The sequence below is a fragment of the Delphinus delphis genome, chromosome 11 (genome assembly GCF_949987515.2).
Source record: "Delphinus delphis chromosome 11, mDelDel1.2, whole genome shotgun sequence".
NCBI lineage: Eukaryota > Metazoa > Chordata > Mammalia > Artiodactyla > Delphinidae > Delphinus > Delphinus delphis.
The window spans coordinates 94,951,131-94,968,451 of record NC_082693.1 but is presented as its reverse complement, the minus strand read 5'-3'; the positions used below and the strand labels follow the sequence as shown (position 1 = coordinate 94,968,451).

Below are 17,321 nucleotides of genomic sequence, written 5' to 3'. Positions count from 1 at the left end.
TACTTGTTTTTAAACAGCTTTATTGAGATATAATTGGTGTGTAATTAACCGCACATATTTAAAGTATACAACTGGTAAGTTTTGACATATGAATACACCTGTGAAATCATCAGCACAGTCAAGATAATGAACACTTCCATCACCCAAAAGTCTCCTTGTCCCCTTTTATAATCCCTCCCTTCTGCCCCCATCCCCAAGCAACCACTCATCTGCTTTCTGTCATTATAGTTTTATCTTAGCACTTACTTTTAGCCCAGAGCACTCTGATGTATATAACTCACTTTATCCTCACAACACAGATGAGCAAACTGAAAAGCACAGTGAGGTGAAGTAACTTGACCCTCCCTGGTCATGAGCTAGTTACTGAGTGGAAGAGCTAGAATGCAAGGAGCCATTGTGGCTTTATACTGTCTCTCAATAACATCTGGAAACTCAGAACAGGGCCCGGCCTGCAGTTAAGTGTTCAATTACTATCATTACTGCTGTTGCTATTACAAATACGACTCTGCTGGGAAAGCAGAGAAATGTCCTTCTGCTAGTCTGGGTTCTAGCCCCTCACTCCCAAGTTTACCTAACCCCTTGAGAGCAAGAGTTTCCTAGGGTGCTGGCTCTGTGGGCAACAGCAGAGCAACTGGCAATTCTAAAAATCTCTCAGTTCTGCTGTCATGAGAACCTTGAATAAAAATAGCACAGGCCTGAAGTACAGCCTGCCCCCTTTTTGTGGCAGCATCTCCAAGGCTGGTGTACAGGCAGTGACTCACTGCACAGCCCCTCCTTCTGCGTCCAGGGGAGGTGAAAAATAGCACATGAGCTTTAAAACCAAAGACCTTGACAGCAAATGCCTGAAGTTGTATAAAAAAGCCTGACAATGACAAAAGCCTAAGGACGAGTTCATCACCACATTTCCTTGAGGATTAACTGAGGATGGCAAGGTGGGTCCTCTATGTCCATCTGTCCCCCACTTCACTGGATGACAGAGGCCCAGTTCCCAGGAACAGAATCAGGCCCCTCTGTCACAGGGTGGAGGAATCGTCCCCCTGCAAATCCCCTGGCCCTCTAAAACACTCTTACATCTGTTTTAATCCACTAGCATCTTTTTAGAACAGCCTCACTTATGCTTTCTTTCTCTATGGAAGGGTTTCTCAACTATGGCACAACTGACAGTTTGGGCCATATGACTCTTTAGTGTGGAGGCTGTCTTCTGCACTGTAGGATGTGTGACAGTTTTTTTGGCCTCTACCCACTAGGTAACAGTAAACCACTCCCCACCCCAGGTTATGACAGCCTACAATGTCTCTAGACATTCCCTAGGGGACAAAATCGACCCCTTACCCCACCTCCAGCGAGAACCACTCTTCTATGGCAACAATGAAAATGGAACATCTCTTGTCTGTACTAATCTGGAAAATGCTAAAAGTTATTGATTGGACTTTCTGGTTAGTGCAGAGTTGGAATAAGAAGGCAAAGGAAAAATTTTAGGGGGAGGGTTAATTTTGCTGATAAAAATTAAAACCAAAGGGCAGTTTTTTGATTAATTTTTTTAAAGCAAAGACAAAATGGTGAGCACTTTTTTGTCAAGTTATCTCAAAGCAAGCTTCTATGTTAACTCTCCTTCTAAGCATGATAAAGAGCAGGGGAGAAGTGTTTTGCAGACTAAAGCAAAATCTATTATTTTTCCACTGAGCTGTGATCTGAGAGCTCTAAGAATAAATAGTGTTTTCTGGTGAAAAAGTATTTTATAAGGTTGCACAGTGATGAGGACAGTGGTTTCAACCCTGACTACACATTAGAACCAGATGGAAACCTGACCAGCACTTCTCACATTTTGATGTGCACTCCAGTCACCTGGGGCTCCTGTTAAAACTGCAGATTCTGACTCAGTGGGTCTGGGGTGAGGCCTGAGGCTCTGCATTTCTAACAAGCTCCCAGTGCTCTTGTTGATGCCGATGCTGCTGATCCATGGGCTGCAGTTTGAGCAGTAAGGCCTACGCCACCTGAATCAGATGAACATCCTTGATGTGCATTAAGAGGTCTTTATTACAATTAGGTGATGCCAAGTTGCAGGTACAGCAGATAAAGACTAAGATAGTCCCTTACCTGTAAAACTGAAGTGAGGATACCAGTAAAGAGGAAGCAAAGTGGCAACAGAGAGCAAGTGTGGGACAGTGGCCAGAGCACTGGACGAGAGCCTGGAGACCAGGTCCCACACTCACTCACAGTGTGGCTTTGTCCACCTGAGCCCATTCGTCAGCTATTAATGCGGATGGGGACACTGTGTACTCATACTGGTTCTCTCGTCCTCCCAGGGCCATGTCACCAGATAGGCAAGCGCGCAGCTCTGTCTGCAGCCATTCAAGTTTCAGGCGCAGCGCTGGTTGGCGCTACCAGCCCCCACTCCGCATCCTCTTGTGGTTATCTTATTCATCCCTCCTGTGCCAGCATCTAGCCCAGAACCTGGCACACAGAACAGCAGTGCAAAGACAGCTGCCATTTTATCAAATGAGCAAAGAGAGGTCCAGAAAAAAAATATGCTCAAGATCCCACCTGAGATTCCTGCTGAGTCTCAAGGCTGAGCTCTCCCCTGGGCTTATGCACTGAAGGGGAAATATATGTATTTCTGAAGTCACTGGGCCCGGCAGATCCCAGAGAAATGGCCCAGGGCTAGTCGTCTGTCCTGGAAAGAGTGGGTGGAAGGTTCGGGCCACAGCACCGAAGAGTGCCTGAGACCTTCCCTAGGGCCCACATCTCCAGGCTTCTTGCTAACAGACTTTTCCTTGGCAGAGAGGACAGAAGGTCCACCACTGATCTGGAACACCCTTCCTCAGCAGGGACCGCTGTACCCTAAACGACTCAATCCTGCCACCACCACGACCAACCATCCTTCCCCAAGCACCTCCTACGCTGCCCGAAAGGGGCAGGCGGCACCAGAAGCACCAACACCCTCTCGCAGTCTCCGCAGCTCGCCCTGCAGCCTTACCGTTTGCGGACGACGTTAATGTTCTTCTCGAGCAGGTCATAGCGGATGTACTCAGTGGGCTCAAAGTGGCTCATGGCCACCTCGGCCCGCTGGCACAGGACCGAGGCCACATGGTACTGCCGCACACCCAGGGCTTTCTGCAAGAAGAAGGACAGCAGCGACTGTCAGTGGAGTATTTAGAGCGGTCCACCCCTGAGAGACAGCGCAGAATGGTGAAAAAAGCAAAGAATTCAAGTGTCAAGAGCTATTCAGTGACTGCAGCCTCAGTTTCCTCACCTGAGGCACAGGGATGAGACAGTAGCCAAAAGGAACACAGCCTGTGGTAGCAGAAAAGTGTAAGGGATTTACAGTCAGAATTTCTGCATCAAAGTCAAATTCTGTCCACTTAAGAAAATCCTCTATCATCTGAGGACCAGAAAAGTTGGGCAATGGGGATACAACCAGCTGTAGCGATCATATAGTTACTGGGAAGGTTGAAGGAGAAAATATGTGGATGTTCCCATTAAGCTCTGAAGCACCACCCAAATGGTAGCTGCTATCCTGCCTGCCCTATAAGTTCCTTGGGGCTTGGGATCAAGCTCTGTCTGTCTTATTCATCTGTATCTGGACTACCTGGCACATATTTGAGATGTAATAACTAATGGTTGAATAGATGGAAAAATTAGTGAGGAAAACCTATGCATGAGCTTTGGATGTTTCCTCAATCCTTGAAAAGGTGGTGCCTAATCCTGCTCCCCTGGAATGTGCAGCAGACTCACCGACTGACTGGACAGAATGGCACAGTGATACCAGGGGACCTCTGAGGCTAGGCCGCAAAAAGGATTGCTTCTGCATGGCTCTCTCTTTCTTTGATGGCTCTGGCGGAAGACAGTCACCACCGCTGTTAAAACATTTCAGCAGGGCTTCCCCGGTGGCGCAGTGGCTGTGAATCCGCCTGCCGATGCGGGGGACACAGGTTTGTGCCCCGGTCCGGGAAGATCCCACATGCCGCGGAGCGGCTGGGCCCGTGAGCCATGGCCGCTGAGCCTGCGCGTCCGGAGCCTCTGCTCCACAGCGGGAGGGGCCGCAACGGTGAGAGGCCCGCGTACCGCAAAAAACAAACAAACAAACAAACAAACAGTTCAGCAGTCCTCAGAGAGGCCCACCTAGAGAGGAACTGAGGCCTCTTGCCAAAAACCAGCACCACCTTGCTAGGCGTGTAAGCATGCCATCTTGCAAGCCAGTGCTCCAGCCTCAGCCCAAGCCCTCAGATCACCAGGGCCCTGACCGACAACCTGGACTGCAAGTTCTTGAGCGACTCTGAGCCAGAACCACCAGCCAAGACGCTCCCAAATTCCGGGCCCACAGGAACTGTGAGCGAGAAACGTGTATTGTTGTTTTAATCCTCTAAGTTTGGGAGCAACGACTTCTTATGCAGCAACAGATAAGCAACTGTTATGAAGGGGTCTGTATTAGTTCATTTTAAACTGTGGATGACAAACTTCACAGGGTCCATTTTGACCAAGGAGGAATAGATGAACCCAAAGAAGCGACAGAGGGAAAGAACAGTGGTGTTCGCCATCTAGGAAGTCATACCCTCGGGCAAGGAAAGAGGCAAAGCTCAAGCCACTGCCCCAGGCTCCCTTCTATATGTCACCAGAACATTTAAAGCCAAATCCTGCCGACCTCAGCATCTAAACCAATACAAATGCACAGCTGCCACTCGCTGTCCAGGTGGCCGGCGAGGAGGGCAGACCCCATCAGGAAACAGCACCCCACCCGCCACCCCCTGACCTGCCACAGCAGAAGCGACCTCCCAGTGCAGACTGCAGATCCACCTGCCCTCCAGCTAAAAATCCACCAGGGGACCCTCACTCTCTGCCCTACTGGGTAGGGGTGAAGAACTCACCAATCAAAGGACTTTCCTTTTTTTTTTTTTTGGCTTCACAGCATGTGGGATTCTAGTTCCCCGATCAGGGAACAAACCTGTGCCCCCTGCAGTGGAAGTATGGAGTCTTAACCACTGGACCGCCAGGGGAGTCCCAAAGGACTTTCAACAGCCTGTGCAGAGGAGGAATGTGGGACACTGCAGCTGCAGGTACAGCCGCTGCTGCCTGCCGCTGCCATTACAGTGGGAGGCCCAGTGCACAGCGGCAGTCGGGGGGACCTGGACTTCAACCTGGCAAGCCATTTACTACCTGAGCCACCTAGGACAATTTACCCTCTCTAAGTAATCATTTCCACACAGTGCTATTGTGAGGGCTAGGAGGTAACAGAAAGTACTTGGCACGGTTTCTATTATTACCCCTGTGCATTTATAAGCATACATTCAACCTCCTCTGTGTTTTTCACACAAATGAGAAGCTATACAAGTTGTTCTGCAACTTGCTTTTTTCATTTATCAACATATCTTTGACATCTTTCCAATGTTTATACACAGATCTATCGCTCTCTTTTTGTAAATTAATTGCCCTTAACTTCAGTTTCCTTAGAAATAAAAATGAGTAGAACAATACCTAGTGTCTGGCCCAGTAAGCAAAACAAATAACTGTAATCATAATTATAGTGTAGAGAAAAGGTAAAGTAGCAAATTCCTAACAGTAAGGGGACAATTAAGCAATCTATGGACACATATCAATACTTAAAAATAGATTTAAGTAATAATGCTGATTGGAAAAAAAAGGACAAAATAATATGTTCATACAGAATACAACTCTGGGATAAAAAAAGAATATTTATTAGTACCTAGTGTGAGATGAGCACCGTGCTAAGCATCTAATCCTCACAGCCGCCCAGTGAAGCGGCGTCTATGATTAGCCTATTTTCCAAGTGAGGCAACTGAGGCTCTCATGCAGTGACCAAGGCCACAGAGCAGCAACCAGGACCCAACCCAGCCTGACTGGCCCACTTTCTGCTATTGCCCCAGGCCCTCACCCGAAGCTTTGCCCCTAAAATGGAGAAAAACTCAATAGTGTTAATAACAAATCAACCAGCTACATGCTCAATCCTTAATCATGACACTGCTCTGCTTACCAACTATGTGCAAATGTCTGTTCACAACAGCTAGCGCTGCCCAAGAGGACTTCCTGCCACGATGGACACGTCCTAGATCCTCACTGTTCAATACAGTAGCCACCCACCACGCGTGGCTGCAGGGCACCTGAAGTGTGCTGAGGTGACTGAGGAGTGGAATTTTTAATGTTACTCAACTTTAATTAAAGTTAAGTTGCCACATGGGACGGCTCAGGTTTATACATTAATAAGGATGGAAAGAGTTTTTAGGGAGCCTGAACAACCTGAATGTTCATCAAGTCAATTTTTCTAAAAAGCTATTTGGACCCCATCCCATGCCAGGAGTTCATCATCCCACACGACCACCAATCCATTTCTGAAAAATTTCAAAATATTCTCCCTCTCTCTGTTTCCTTGCACAGTCTGCTTTTTCAGGTAGTGGGGGCGTCTGCCCTCTGGACGGTATGAAATAAACGCAACCATCTTTCTCAGGATATTGCTTCCCAGACCTGAGGTGCAACAGAATCTCCTGAGTTTCTTAAAAATACACAATCCTGGGACTTACCTGGTGGTCCAGTGGTTAGGACTCGGCACCTTCACTGCATGGGCCTGGGTTCAATCCCTGGTTGGGGAACTAAGGTCCCGCAAGCCACAAGATATGGCCCAAAACAACAACGTAACCCTAAACCTTACCCAGGTCAATAACTCAGCTGAGGGCGGGGGTCCCTCAACTATCTGAAGACAGGACTTACTGTCCTCTCTAAACTCCCTCTTCTCTAGGCCAAGGGTAGCCCTGAGTTTTTTCAACTTTTCCTTTACGTGGCATGTTTCTAAGTCCTGCAATAGCCCAACCATGCCCTGTGCTGAGGGCAAAGGGACAGTCACTTCCTTTGCTGAGCTCGTGGCTGTCCACCTCACTGCTGACACATGCATCACTCCCTTCCTCCTAACCCCTCAACAGCCACCTTCCTCACTGACCGCTCAAGCCACACTGTACTACAGACTTGGTTTTCTGTGCAGAGCTCTACCTTAATCTTGGTTTAATTTCAGCACCAGTTTCTGTCTACCTCCAGCCCTCTGTGGTCTACAGGAGTCCGGGTCAGTCACCCCAGGTCCTGACAGGCTGGCCTTCCCAGTGCGTGTCAGCCACACACAGTAAGCACAACTCTCAGGCTGTTCATTCAAGTCTCAGTACAAATGTGACCCATTCCAGGCCAGGCTCCCCAGGGTGGACGTTTGGTCAAGCCAACAGTGATCTATTTAGTGACAATCCCCAGGTCCGGGTCTTCAACCCACAACAATAACCACCTGACTGAAATGTCACTAAGCCATCGCTTCTGTTTTGCGACTAGGGACAGCCTGACTGACCCGTCAGTTGCCCTACAGAAATCAACACTCACACTCCGTTTCACTAATCTAATCGCAACAAAAAAGTAAGAAGATGTTAGCCTGGCTGTGAGACCTTAAGCAATTCACTTTGTTCCTCCAGGCCTGAGTTTTTCACACCTGTAAAGGGTGAAATCTCAGCCCTGTTCCCTGCTTCAGAGCCGAACTGTGAGAGGTTTAAAGTGTATGAAATGTCATGTATAACTCTGAAGAGGCTGATCACACTAATATGCTTACCCAAAGACTGACTTCAAGGGCAAGGGTACCATGTATCATTCATTCAGGACCACATATATCTCACATATAAAATGAAGACTAGGCTATGGGTAGTCTTAGAATAAAAATAAAACAGCCTTACTTATTAAGTACCTGCTCCATGCCAAGCATTTTCTGTGCCTAATTTTGAATTCCATAGTGGTACAAGGTAATTGTTATTCCCATCTTACAGATTTGGAAACTGAAGATCATAGAGGTTAAGTCAGAAGTCTTACATGTGACAGTGAATCCAGGATGCAAGTGCAGACCTGTCTCTTTCTAGGATAAGCCAATTCCCCTAGATTCTGCTACCCGCTAACCCCACATAGCCTATCCTTTCCCATTGGAAGGTAGCATGGTGTGATGGTTCAGATTGAAGACCTGTAGTCAGATTGCCCAACCCAGCAGCATCACTAACCTGCTGTGGCCCTAGAGAAGTTATTTAGCCTCACCAAGCCTTAGCTTCCCCACAGAGAAAATGGAGATAAACGTGTTAATAGTAAATGAAATAGTCTACTTTAAGTGCTTGGCACAGAGCGGGTTCATATGTGCTCAATGTATGTGATTTTTTTTTAATTAATTTATTTGTTTTTATTTTTGGCTGTGTTGGGTCTCTGCTGCTGTGCGCAGGCTTTCTCTAGTTGCGGCGAGCGGGGGCTACTCTTCATTGTGGTGCGCAGGCTTCCCATTGTCGTGGCTTCTCTTGTCGCGGAGCACGGCTCTAGGTGCATGGGCTTCAGTAGTTCTGGCGCACAGGCTTAGCTGCTCCGTGGCATGTGGGATCTTCCCGGGCCAGGGATCGAACCCATGTCCCCCGCATCGGCAGGCGGATTCTTAACCACTGCACCTCCAGGAAAGCCCTCAATGTATGTTATATTGTATTATTTTCATGGAGGAGACAGACACACAATTAGATGTGATGAAGTTGTGCTCCTTTTCTGGATTCTGGCAGAAGGGGTATCCTCTTCTTTTGCTTACTGAAAACATAACTTTTGGCTGATCAGCATTTTTCAGAAGCCTTAGCTCATCTGGGCCTTTGACATTCTTGACCCCTTTCTGATGTATTCCAGCTGCCACAGTGTTTCTCCTTAGTTACTTGCCCTCCTTCCAACTTTGGCTAAGACATTCTAAAAATCTAAGCTGAGCTCTGTAGCAGCATCTCTTCTGTCTCTCCTTCAGACTACTTGCAATTTGTTAGAATTTGCCTTGGAAAACCTCCCATCTCTCTGAAACCCCTTCTGCTTACGGGATCCTGGCAGAGAGACCTCATCTATTTGGTCTCTGAATAATTCAGAAACTTGCTTTCCTCCAGGGCACCAAACATGCTGAACTTCCGTAGCCAGTACAAAGTCTAAAGGGATCTGCCACTGGGCCTTTGCACATGCCGTTTCTTCTGCTTAGAATGTTCTCTGCCCACCTCCTTCTCAATCTACCCTTTGTGTAGGTAATTCCCATTGATCCTTCAAGTTCCAAATTAACTTCACTTTCTTAGGGAACCTTCTTGAACTCTCAGCCCAAGCAGAGCCTCCTATCATCTATGCCCATTTACTACTTTCTGACGTTCATTCGTGAGATGATATCTGTCTCCACTAGTCTGTAAGATCCACTAAGGGAGGGATTATGTCTGTTCATTCATAATAAAATTCCCCATGCCTGAACACCAGGTCTGATACACAGGTGCTACATAAATATCAGTTAATTAAACCAATGAATGTTGCTTTTACTTTACCAACCAGTTCTTCCTTATTGAGCAAGGTTAAATACAGAGCAAGTTTGGTTAACCTTGTGAGAACAAATAGTTAACAGGACAAATCAATAATTTGCCAGGCTCAGATGCTTGTGGTTAGACTGTAAACAGGTTGAACGTTTTTGAAAAACAATTAGGCAATACCTATTAAAATGTAAAACGTTTGTACCTTTTGACTAGCTTTCCCTCTTCCAGGAAGCTATCTTATAAAAATACTCACTTCAATGGGTGTAGAGACTAGCAAAGACGCTCTCTACATCACTGTTTTTACTTATTTATTGAGACAACTGTTCTTTATCTAGCTTCACATTTGGATTGATGGTCTTCGTTGCCACGTGCGGGCTTTCTCTAGTTGCGGCAAGCGGGGCTGCTCTTTGTTGCGGTGTGCGGGCTTTTCATTGCGGTGGCTTCTCTTGTTTCAGAGCACAGGCTCTAGGCGCGCAGGCTTCAGTAGTTGTGGCTCACGGGCTCTAGAGAGCAGGCTCAGCAGTTGCGGCGCACAGGCTTATTTCCGTGGCATGTGGGAGCTTCCCAGACCAGGGTTCGAACCCGTGTCCCCTGCACTGGCAGGTGGATTCTTAACTACTGTGCCACCAGGGAAGTCCCCATCACTGTTTTTAAAAGAACAACACAATTGTCCAAAAATAGGGCACTGATTGAATAAATTCTGGTTCATCCACGAAGGAATGCCATTCTACACCTTTTTAAATATTCAAGAGTAAGATGATGGTGGTGGTCTAACAACATTGTGAATGTAGTTAACGTCACTGAAGTGAACAGTCAAAAATGGTTAAAATGTCAAACTTTATTATGTATTTTACCATGATTTAAAAAAAGAAGTAGAGGGGACTTCCCTTGTGGCGCAGTGGATAAGACTCTGAGCTCCCAATGCAGAGGGCCCTGGTTCGATCCCTGGTCAGGGAACTAGATCGCACATCATGCTGCAACTAAGAGTTCGCATGCCGCAACAAAGGAGCCCACCTGCCACAACTAAGACCCGGTGCAACCAAATAAATACATAAATAAATATTTTTTTAAAAAGAATATTTAAAAAATAAAAAAAAATTTAAAAAGAAGTAGATCTACCTTTACTGGCAGGAAAAAAATTTCATGACACATTCAATGAAAATAAGAAATAGCAAAATAGTGCCATGGTATGGGCCCATTTCTGTATAATAACAGTAATTAACAAATGTAAATATGTTTAGAAAAAAATTGACATGATATGCCTAAACTGTTCACAGCAATTATCTCTAGAGATTAGAATTATGGGCACTTTTATGTTCTAGGCTAAGTATTTCTGTAACTTTTAAATGCTGCATGATATATGTGAGTTTCTTTTGTAATCAGGGGGAAAAAAAAGAATGAACAAGACAAATTGGTGCAGAAAAGCATGCTGACTGTAGTGTAGCATACACAGCAGGATCAGTCAGGAGCACTTAGACAATAATCAAGCGTTCTGGTTTTTAAAAATGTGCAAACCCTTTGTTTCAGCAAGTTAACTTACAGGAATTTATCACGACTAAGTAAAAGGAAAAAAATGTACCTTCACACTAGAGGAATCTGGTTACCACCAGCTCAACCCAGACATCAAACAGCATCACCAACAGCAAGACTACCTTACATTCGTGCCTCCCGATGGGACAGCGTCACCTATGAAGAATTCTTGTCAAAAAACGTTTAACCTGAATCTAAGAAAGCTTTGGGACCTTACTTCCAGTTTAAGGGAAATGTAAGGAATAAAAGAATAATCAATTACATCCAGAATGCGAAAGGTCTACGAGAATCTGGGCTAGTCCCTTTCAAGTCAATGTCATGGGGAAAAACGGTGTGTGTGTGACGGGGTGGGAGTGGGGAGGTGCTGTTCTAGATTAAGAGACTAAAAAAGTAAAATCAGGGCTTCCCTGGTGGCGCAGTGGTCGAGAGTCCGCCTGCTGATGCGGGGGACATGGGTTCGTGCTCCGGTGCGGGAAGATCCCACATGCCGCGGAGCGGCTGGGCTCGTGAGCCATGGCCGGTGAGCCTGCGCGTCCGGAGCCTGTGCTCCGCAACGGGAGAGGCCACAACAGTAAGAGGCCCGCATACTGCAAAAAAAAAAAAAAGAAAAAGAAAAAAAAGAAAATATCAATGCAGCATGCAAATTTTTTTATCAGGTCTTGATTTGAAAAGAGATAGCTACCAAAGACATTTTTGGGAGAAGTGGGGAAGTTAAGAAAATGATACTGTAGTTATATAGCTAATTGACTTAGTTTTAAGAGATAAATGTTGAAGCTTTTAGGAATGAGGTGTCACAACGCCTTTAATTTCTTCTGAAATGGTCCAGAAAAAAAAATAATAAAAAATATATAGATGGGGGGGTGGGATGAATTGTGAGACTGACACATATACACTATCGATACTATGTATAAAATAGATAACTAATGAGAACCTATTGTATAGCACAGGGAACTGTACTCAATGCTCTGTGGGGACCTAAATGGGAAGGAAATCCAAAAAAGAGATATATATAAACGTATAAGCTGATTCACTTTGCTCTACAGTAGAAACTAACACAATATTGTAAATCAACTATACTCCAATAAAAATTTAAAAATATATATATAGATGAAGCAAATAAGGCAAAATGTTGATAACTGTTGACTCTAGATGGTAGGTATATGGGTGTTCTTTGTACTATTTTCTACTTTTACTTATGTGTAAAAATTCATGACAAAAAATCTTTTAAGTAAGGCATCAAGTATGGTTAAATCCATGCGCTAGACATAATGGCTTAAATTTCCTTCTTGATTTTTTTCTAAATTTTCCAAATTTTCTACAAATGAATCATTATAATACTTCTTATAATTAGAAAGAATGTAACCAACATTAGTTTTTAATTAAAAAATGCTCAGAACCAAAGATAAATATCCTTGCAGACTGCTTGCTGTGGACTAAAAGCAAAATAATTCAATCTTTTCATAAAGCAGCTTGTCAGTAAGACATCCACAGGAACATCCATACCTTTGATTCAGTAATTCCATATCTGAGACTCTATCTTCAAGAAATAACTCCAAGTATGTAAAAGAAATGAACATTATAAAAAATGGTTTAAGACAGAAAATTATTTTCTCCTATAATTCCCCAAATTTGTATTAAGGTAATACTGTGTGGATGGAAAGAGACTGACAGCAAGCTGTTTTTAGCTGATGTAGAGAGAACCAAAGTTCCCTAATATCACTATAGGTTTCTTCTTGAACTCCAATTTTGAAATCCAACATTCGGGTGAAGGTATCAAGCTCAGAGTGCCCGCCCCATGGGTCATTTCTCTGTGTGCAGTATGGTGGACAGTGAGATTCCCCCTGTGACAGGAGGTGGTGGGGGCCAAGAAGGAACATTCAGGGGTTGGGAGTCCAGAGATCTGGCCTCCGAGTTCGGTCACAATGCACCCCTGTACAAATAATCTAGCCTTTCTGTGCCTTCTTTTTCACTTCTTTCTTTTTTAAAAAAAATATTTATTTATTTGGCTGTGCCAGGTCTCAGTTGCAGCTCGTGGGATCTTCGTTGCCGCATGCAGAATCTTTAGTTGCAGCATGTGGGATCTTTAGTTGCGGCATGCGAACTCTTAGTTGCAGCATGCGGGATCTAGTTCCCTGACCAGGATCGAACCTGGGCCCTCTGCACTGGCAGCAAGGAGTCTTAGCCACTGGATCACCAGGGAAGTCCCTCCATTTCTATAAAATGGGAGAAGCAGATCATTCTGGCTGCATCAAAATCATCTGGGAGGTTTCACTGAAACAGCTTCTAGGCCCTAAGGGCTCCCAGACCTCTCAATCAGAATCACCTGAGGTGGAGGCTTAACCATCAATAAAGATTACAGGTTACGCTGATACAGCCATATCTGGGAACCACCGGACTAGACGTTCTCCAAAGTTCCTTCCAGCTCAGAGATTCTATAAATATTCCTCCCCAGTAAGCAGGCACCAGATAAACCCACTTACTCCCAAAGGCCTAGGGGAAAGCATAGCAACGGCAGAACAGATTAATCTGTACCAAGGAAGAAAACCCCCAGAGCTCAGGTCTTTCTGGAGTAGCCACAGCCTTCGCCTTCATTTACACACAGATGTGGATGTAAAGGTATGCATATGTGCACACATCAAATGCAACCCAGAGTGGTGTCACAGAAAGCACACCAGATTCAGAACACTACCCATTTATTATTAGCTCCCTGCATGGTCAAACTGTTTACTCTATTTTAAAATACTTATAAAATATGGAGAATAATCCCTGTCATTTAACAAGTAATGCCAGAAATTGTTTCCACATGGCTCCCAAACTTTTTCAAGTTAAGGCCCACGAACAAAGTAATTCTTTTTGGTAAACAGACCAGGTTGCTGCTGGAAGACAATTGGCAGCCTTAGTTGCTGGGGGATGGGGGGGGGGGGGTCATTATCTCTGCACACCTGTATGTTATTCGCTACAGCACACCTGGGGAAAGCTTAGCTGTACCACACTAGACTCCAGAACACCACCATGCTCTCCCTGCCCTCAAGACCACAGTACGGTGTGATAAGACAAACAGAAGGTGTGGTAGTGTGTTAGAGTGGCTATTGTATGCGTTAGGTACAGGGGAAATACGAGTGGTCGAGTGAAAAAGAGGCTAAGGCCTCCTCAGGGCTCAAACAAGATCTTGTTTGGGTTCAAATCAAAAACATTGGCTACAGATTCAAAAACCAGAGAGACTGAGTGATCTGCTCAAAATCACATGGCATTTGTGGAGAGTCATCAGGGAAGGAGGAAGTCATTCAAAGTCCACTGTATCCTAGCAACATCCATATACTGGCCACAGGATGTTCGGAGCTAAAAGGAGCCTTTGAGAGGGGACTTCCAAATTCTGACTGAAAACACACAGGCACAAAACACATTTTATGTTGTGGCCCAGCAGCAGGTACTGAGAGTGTGTGTAATTCACACGAAGTTTCACTAAACAATACCTGATGTGTGCAATGTACACTGATACTTTTTATTCTCTATTATTATTTTCATTGTGGTAAAATCTACCATTGTAACTATTAAATGTACAATTCAGTACATTTACAATGCTGTGCAACTATCACCACTATCTAGTTCCAGAACCTCTCCATCACCCGAAGCAAGCCCCGGACACACTGAGCAGCTGCTCCTTTTTCTTTTCACCCTCCCTGTCCCAGCTGCTGGCAATCACTGACCTGCTTTCTGTTTCTATGGATTTGTCTGTTCTAGATATTTCATGTAAATGAAATCATACAATAGGTGGCCTTCTGTGTCTGGCTTTTTTCATTTAGCATTCTGTATTATCTTTTTTTGAAGGCCACTTGTACCCCATTAATTTCATGATCCAATAACAGGTCGACATAGGCAGTCCGGAAACACTATCTTAGAGAACTTCCAATTAAAAATATTAGTTACATAAAATGTATGGTGATGGACGTTAACTAGTCTTATTGTGGTGATCACTTTGCAATACGTACAAATATATAATCATCATGCTGTGTACCTGAAACTAATACAATGTTGTATGTCAATTATAACTCAATTTTTTAAAAAATTACATGGGCTTCCCTGGTGGCGCAGTGGTTGAGAGTCCGCGTGCCAATGCAGGGGACAGGGGTTCGTGCCCCGGTCCAGGAGGATCCCACGTGCCGCGGAGCGGCTGGGCCCGTAAGCCATGGCCGCTGAGCCTGCGCGTCCGGAGCCTGTGCTCCGCAACGGGAGAGGCCACAACAGTGAGAGGCCTGCGTACCGCAAAAAAAAAAAAAAAAATTACTTACAAACATCAAAGGCAAACAGCGACAACGAATGACAGTCACCGAAGGCGTTTGCAGAGCATCACCAGGCTCTCTGCAGCATTCCACCTACTGTACCAGAGGACCCCAAACCTCAGCCCGCCCACTTGATGCCTGCCTGCACACAACTATCCACCAGGAAAATGGAGAAAATAAAGACAATGTAGCAAGTTTTTTTAAAAACTCAAATTTATTACATTTAAAACATGTTCTTTGTTCTGAGTCTTTCCTTCCTATACCTTTGATGTTAAAAAGGCCCTTTTAAGAAATAATGGTGATAACAGAGAATGATATAGTGGTTTTTTTGTTTTGGTTTTGGTTGTTGTTGTTTTGGTGTCCTTACTGCAAAAAATTTAAAACGTGCAACCTCACATTGATCCTCTCAATTCTGTCTGTACACTTTGGTGACCTCTATCACGCAACTTTCCCAGAACAAGACTGTCTTTGGGGGATAGTAGCAGTCACTGGAGAAGTAAGATACAAGGATGAAGAAAAAGCTAGGTTTTTACATTAACTTTATAATCTCAGTAGCAGCCAGAAGTATGAGAAATGATAAGCAGGGCTGACTGGTGAAAACACCTATCTTCACTGTCATTCTCTCTGTCTCCCCTCCCTCCTACCACCAAACCTTACCCATTTGTTTACTCATTCGTCTGTCCATCTATCAACTAGTTACTGAGTGACTACGGGTGCCAGACACTGTCTGAGGCACTGAGGATACAGCAATGAACAAAATGGTCCAATACTCCCTGCCCTCTTGGGACTGACATTCCGGGAGGATAAGGGCGGGGAGGGGACAGACAAGTAGACACAGAGAAACAAGTAAAACCTCAGTCAGACATCGGTAAGTGTCATGAGAGAATGAAGCAGGAGCCCTGCGAGAAGGAGCCAGGGAAGTAGGGGGAGGTGCAATTTAAAGTAGGAGAGTTGGGAAGGGCTCCAGTGAGAAGGTGACATTGAACAACAACCTGACAAAAGGTCAACCTACAGGTAATCTGAAGGAAGAGTATTCTAGACAGAAAGTTGAAGGATCCTCCAAAGTGAGGTAGTGCCCGTTGTGTTCAAAGAACAAGGAGAGACATCTGTATACCCACGTTGATAGCAGCATTATTCGAAATAGCCAAAAAGTGGAAGCAACCCACCCAAGTGTCCATTGATGGATGATGGAGAAACAGAATGTGGTACATACAATGGAATGTTAGTTAGACTTAACAAAGGATTTGTAAAAGCCTAAAAAAGAATCTGACACATGCTACAACACAGATGAACCTTGAAGACATTATGCTAAGTGAAATAAGCCAGTCACAAAAGGACAAATACTGTGTGATTAGTTATATGAGGTACCTGGAGTAATTAAGTTCATAGAGACAGAAAGCAGAAGAGTGGGTGCCAGGGGTTGGGGGAAGGGGGAAATGGGGAGTTAGTGTCTAATGGCTACAGTCTCAGTTTGGGAAGATGAAAAAGTTCTGGAGATGACTGGTGGTGATAGTTGTGCAACAATGTGAATGTACTTGATGCTACTGAACTGTATACTTAAAATTCTTAAAATGGTAAATATTTAAAAGTAAAAAATATATAGGGGGGAAAAAAAGGAACAGCAAGGAAGCCAGTATAGCCAGAGCAGAATAAACAAGGAGGAGTACAGTAAGAGGTAAGACCGAGATTGCATAGGACCTAGGGACTTCCCTGGTGGTCCAGTGGCAAAGAATTCACCTTGCAATGCAGAGGACACAGGTTCGATCCCTGCTCAGGGAACTAAGATCCCACATGCCATGGGGCAACTAAGCCCATGCGCCACAACTACTGAGCTCGTGCACCTCAACTACAGAGCCTGCGTGCCGCAAACTACAAAGCCCACCCGCCCAGTCTACACGCCACGAGAGAAGAGAAAACCCGCACGCCACAACTAGAGAGAAGCCCACGCGCCACAACGAAAGATCCTGCATGCCTCAACGAAGACCCACATGCCACAACTAAGATCTGACACAGCCAAAAATAAATAAAACAAATAAATAATAAACAAATCTTTAAAAAAAAGAAAAGGGGCATAGGACCTTGTAGAATACAGTAAAGATTCTGGACTTTACTCTGAGTGAGAAGAGAAGCTAACAGAGAATTCTGAATGAGAATTACATGGTCCTACTTATTTATAAGGACCATTCTG

General features: G+C 44.8%; 1 protein-coding gene across 1 annotated transcript in view; it reads right to left on the bottom strand.

Annotated features, from left to right (window-relative positions):
- ACO2 (aconitase 2) overlaps window positions 1-17,321 on the bottom strand; it is a 51,779-nt gene that overhangs the window by 20,749 nt on the left and 13,709 nt on the right. The window contains exon 2 of the mRNA XM_060025741.1: window positions 2,978-3,114. Coding sequence (XP_059881724.1) covers window positions 2,978-3,114 — 137 coding nt within the window. The remainder of the gene's footprint in view (window positions 1-2,977; window positions 3,115-17,321) is intronic.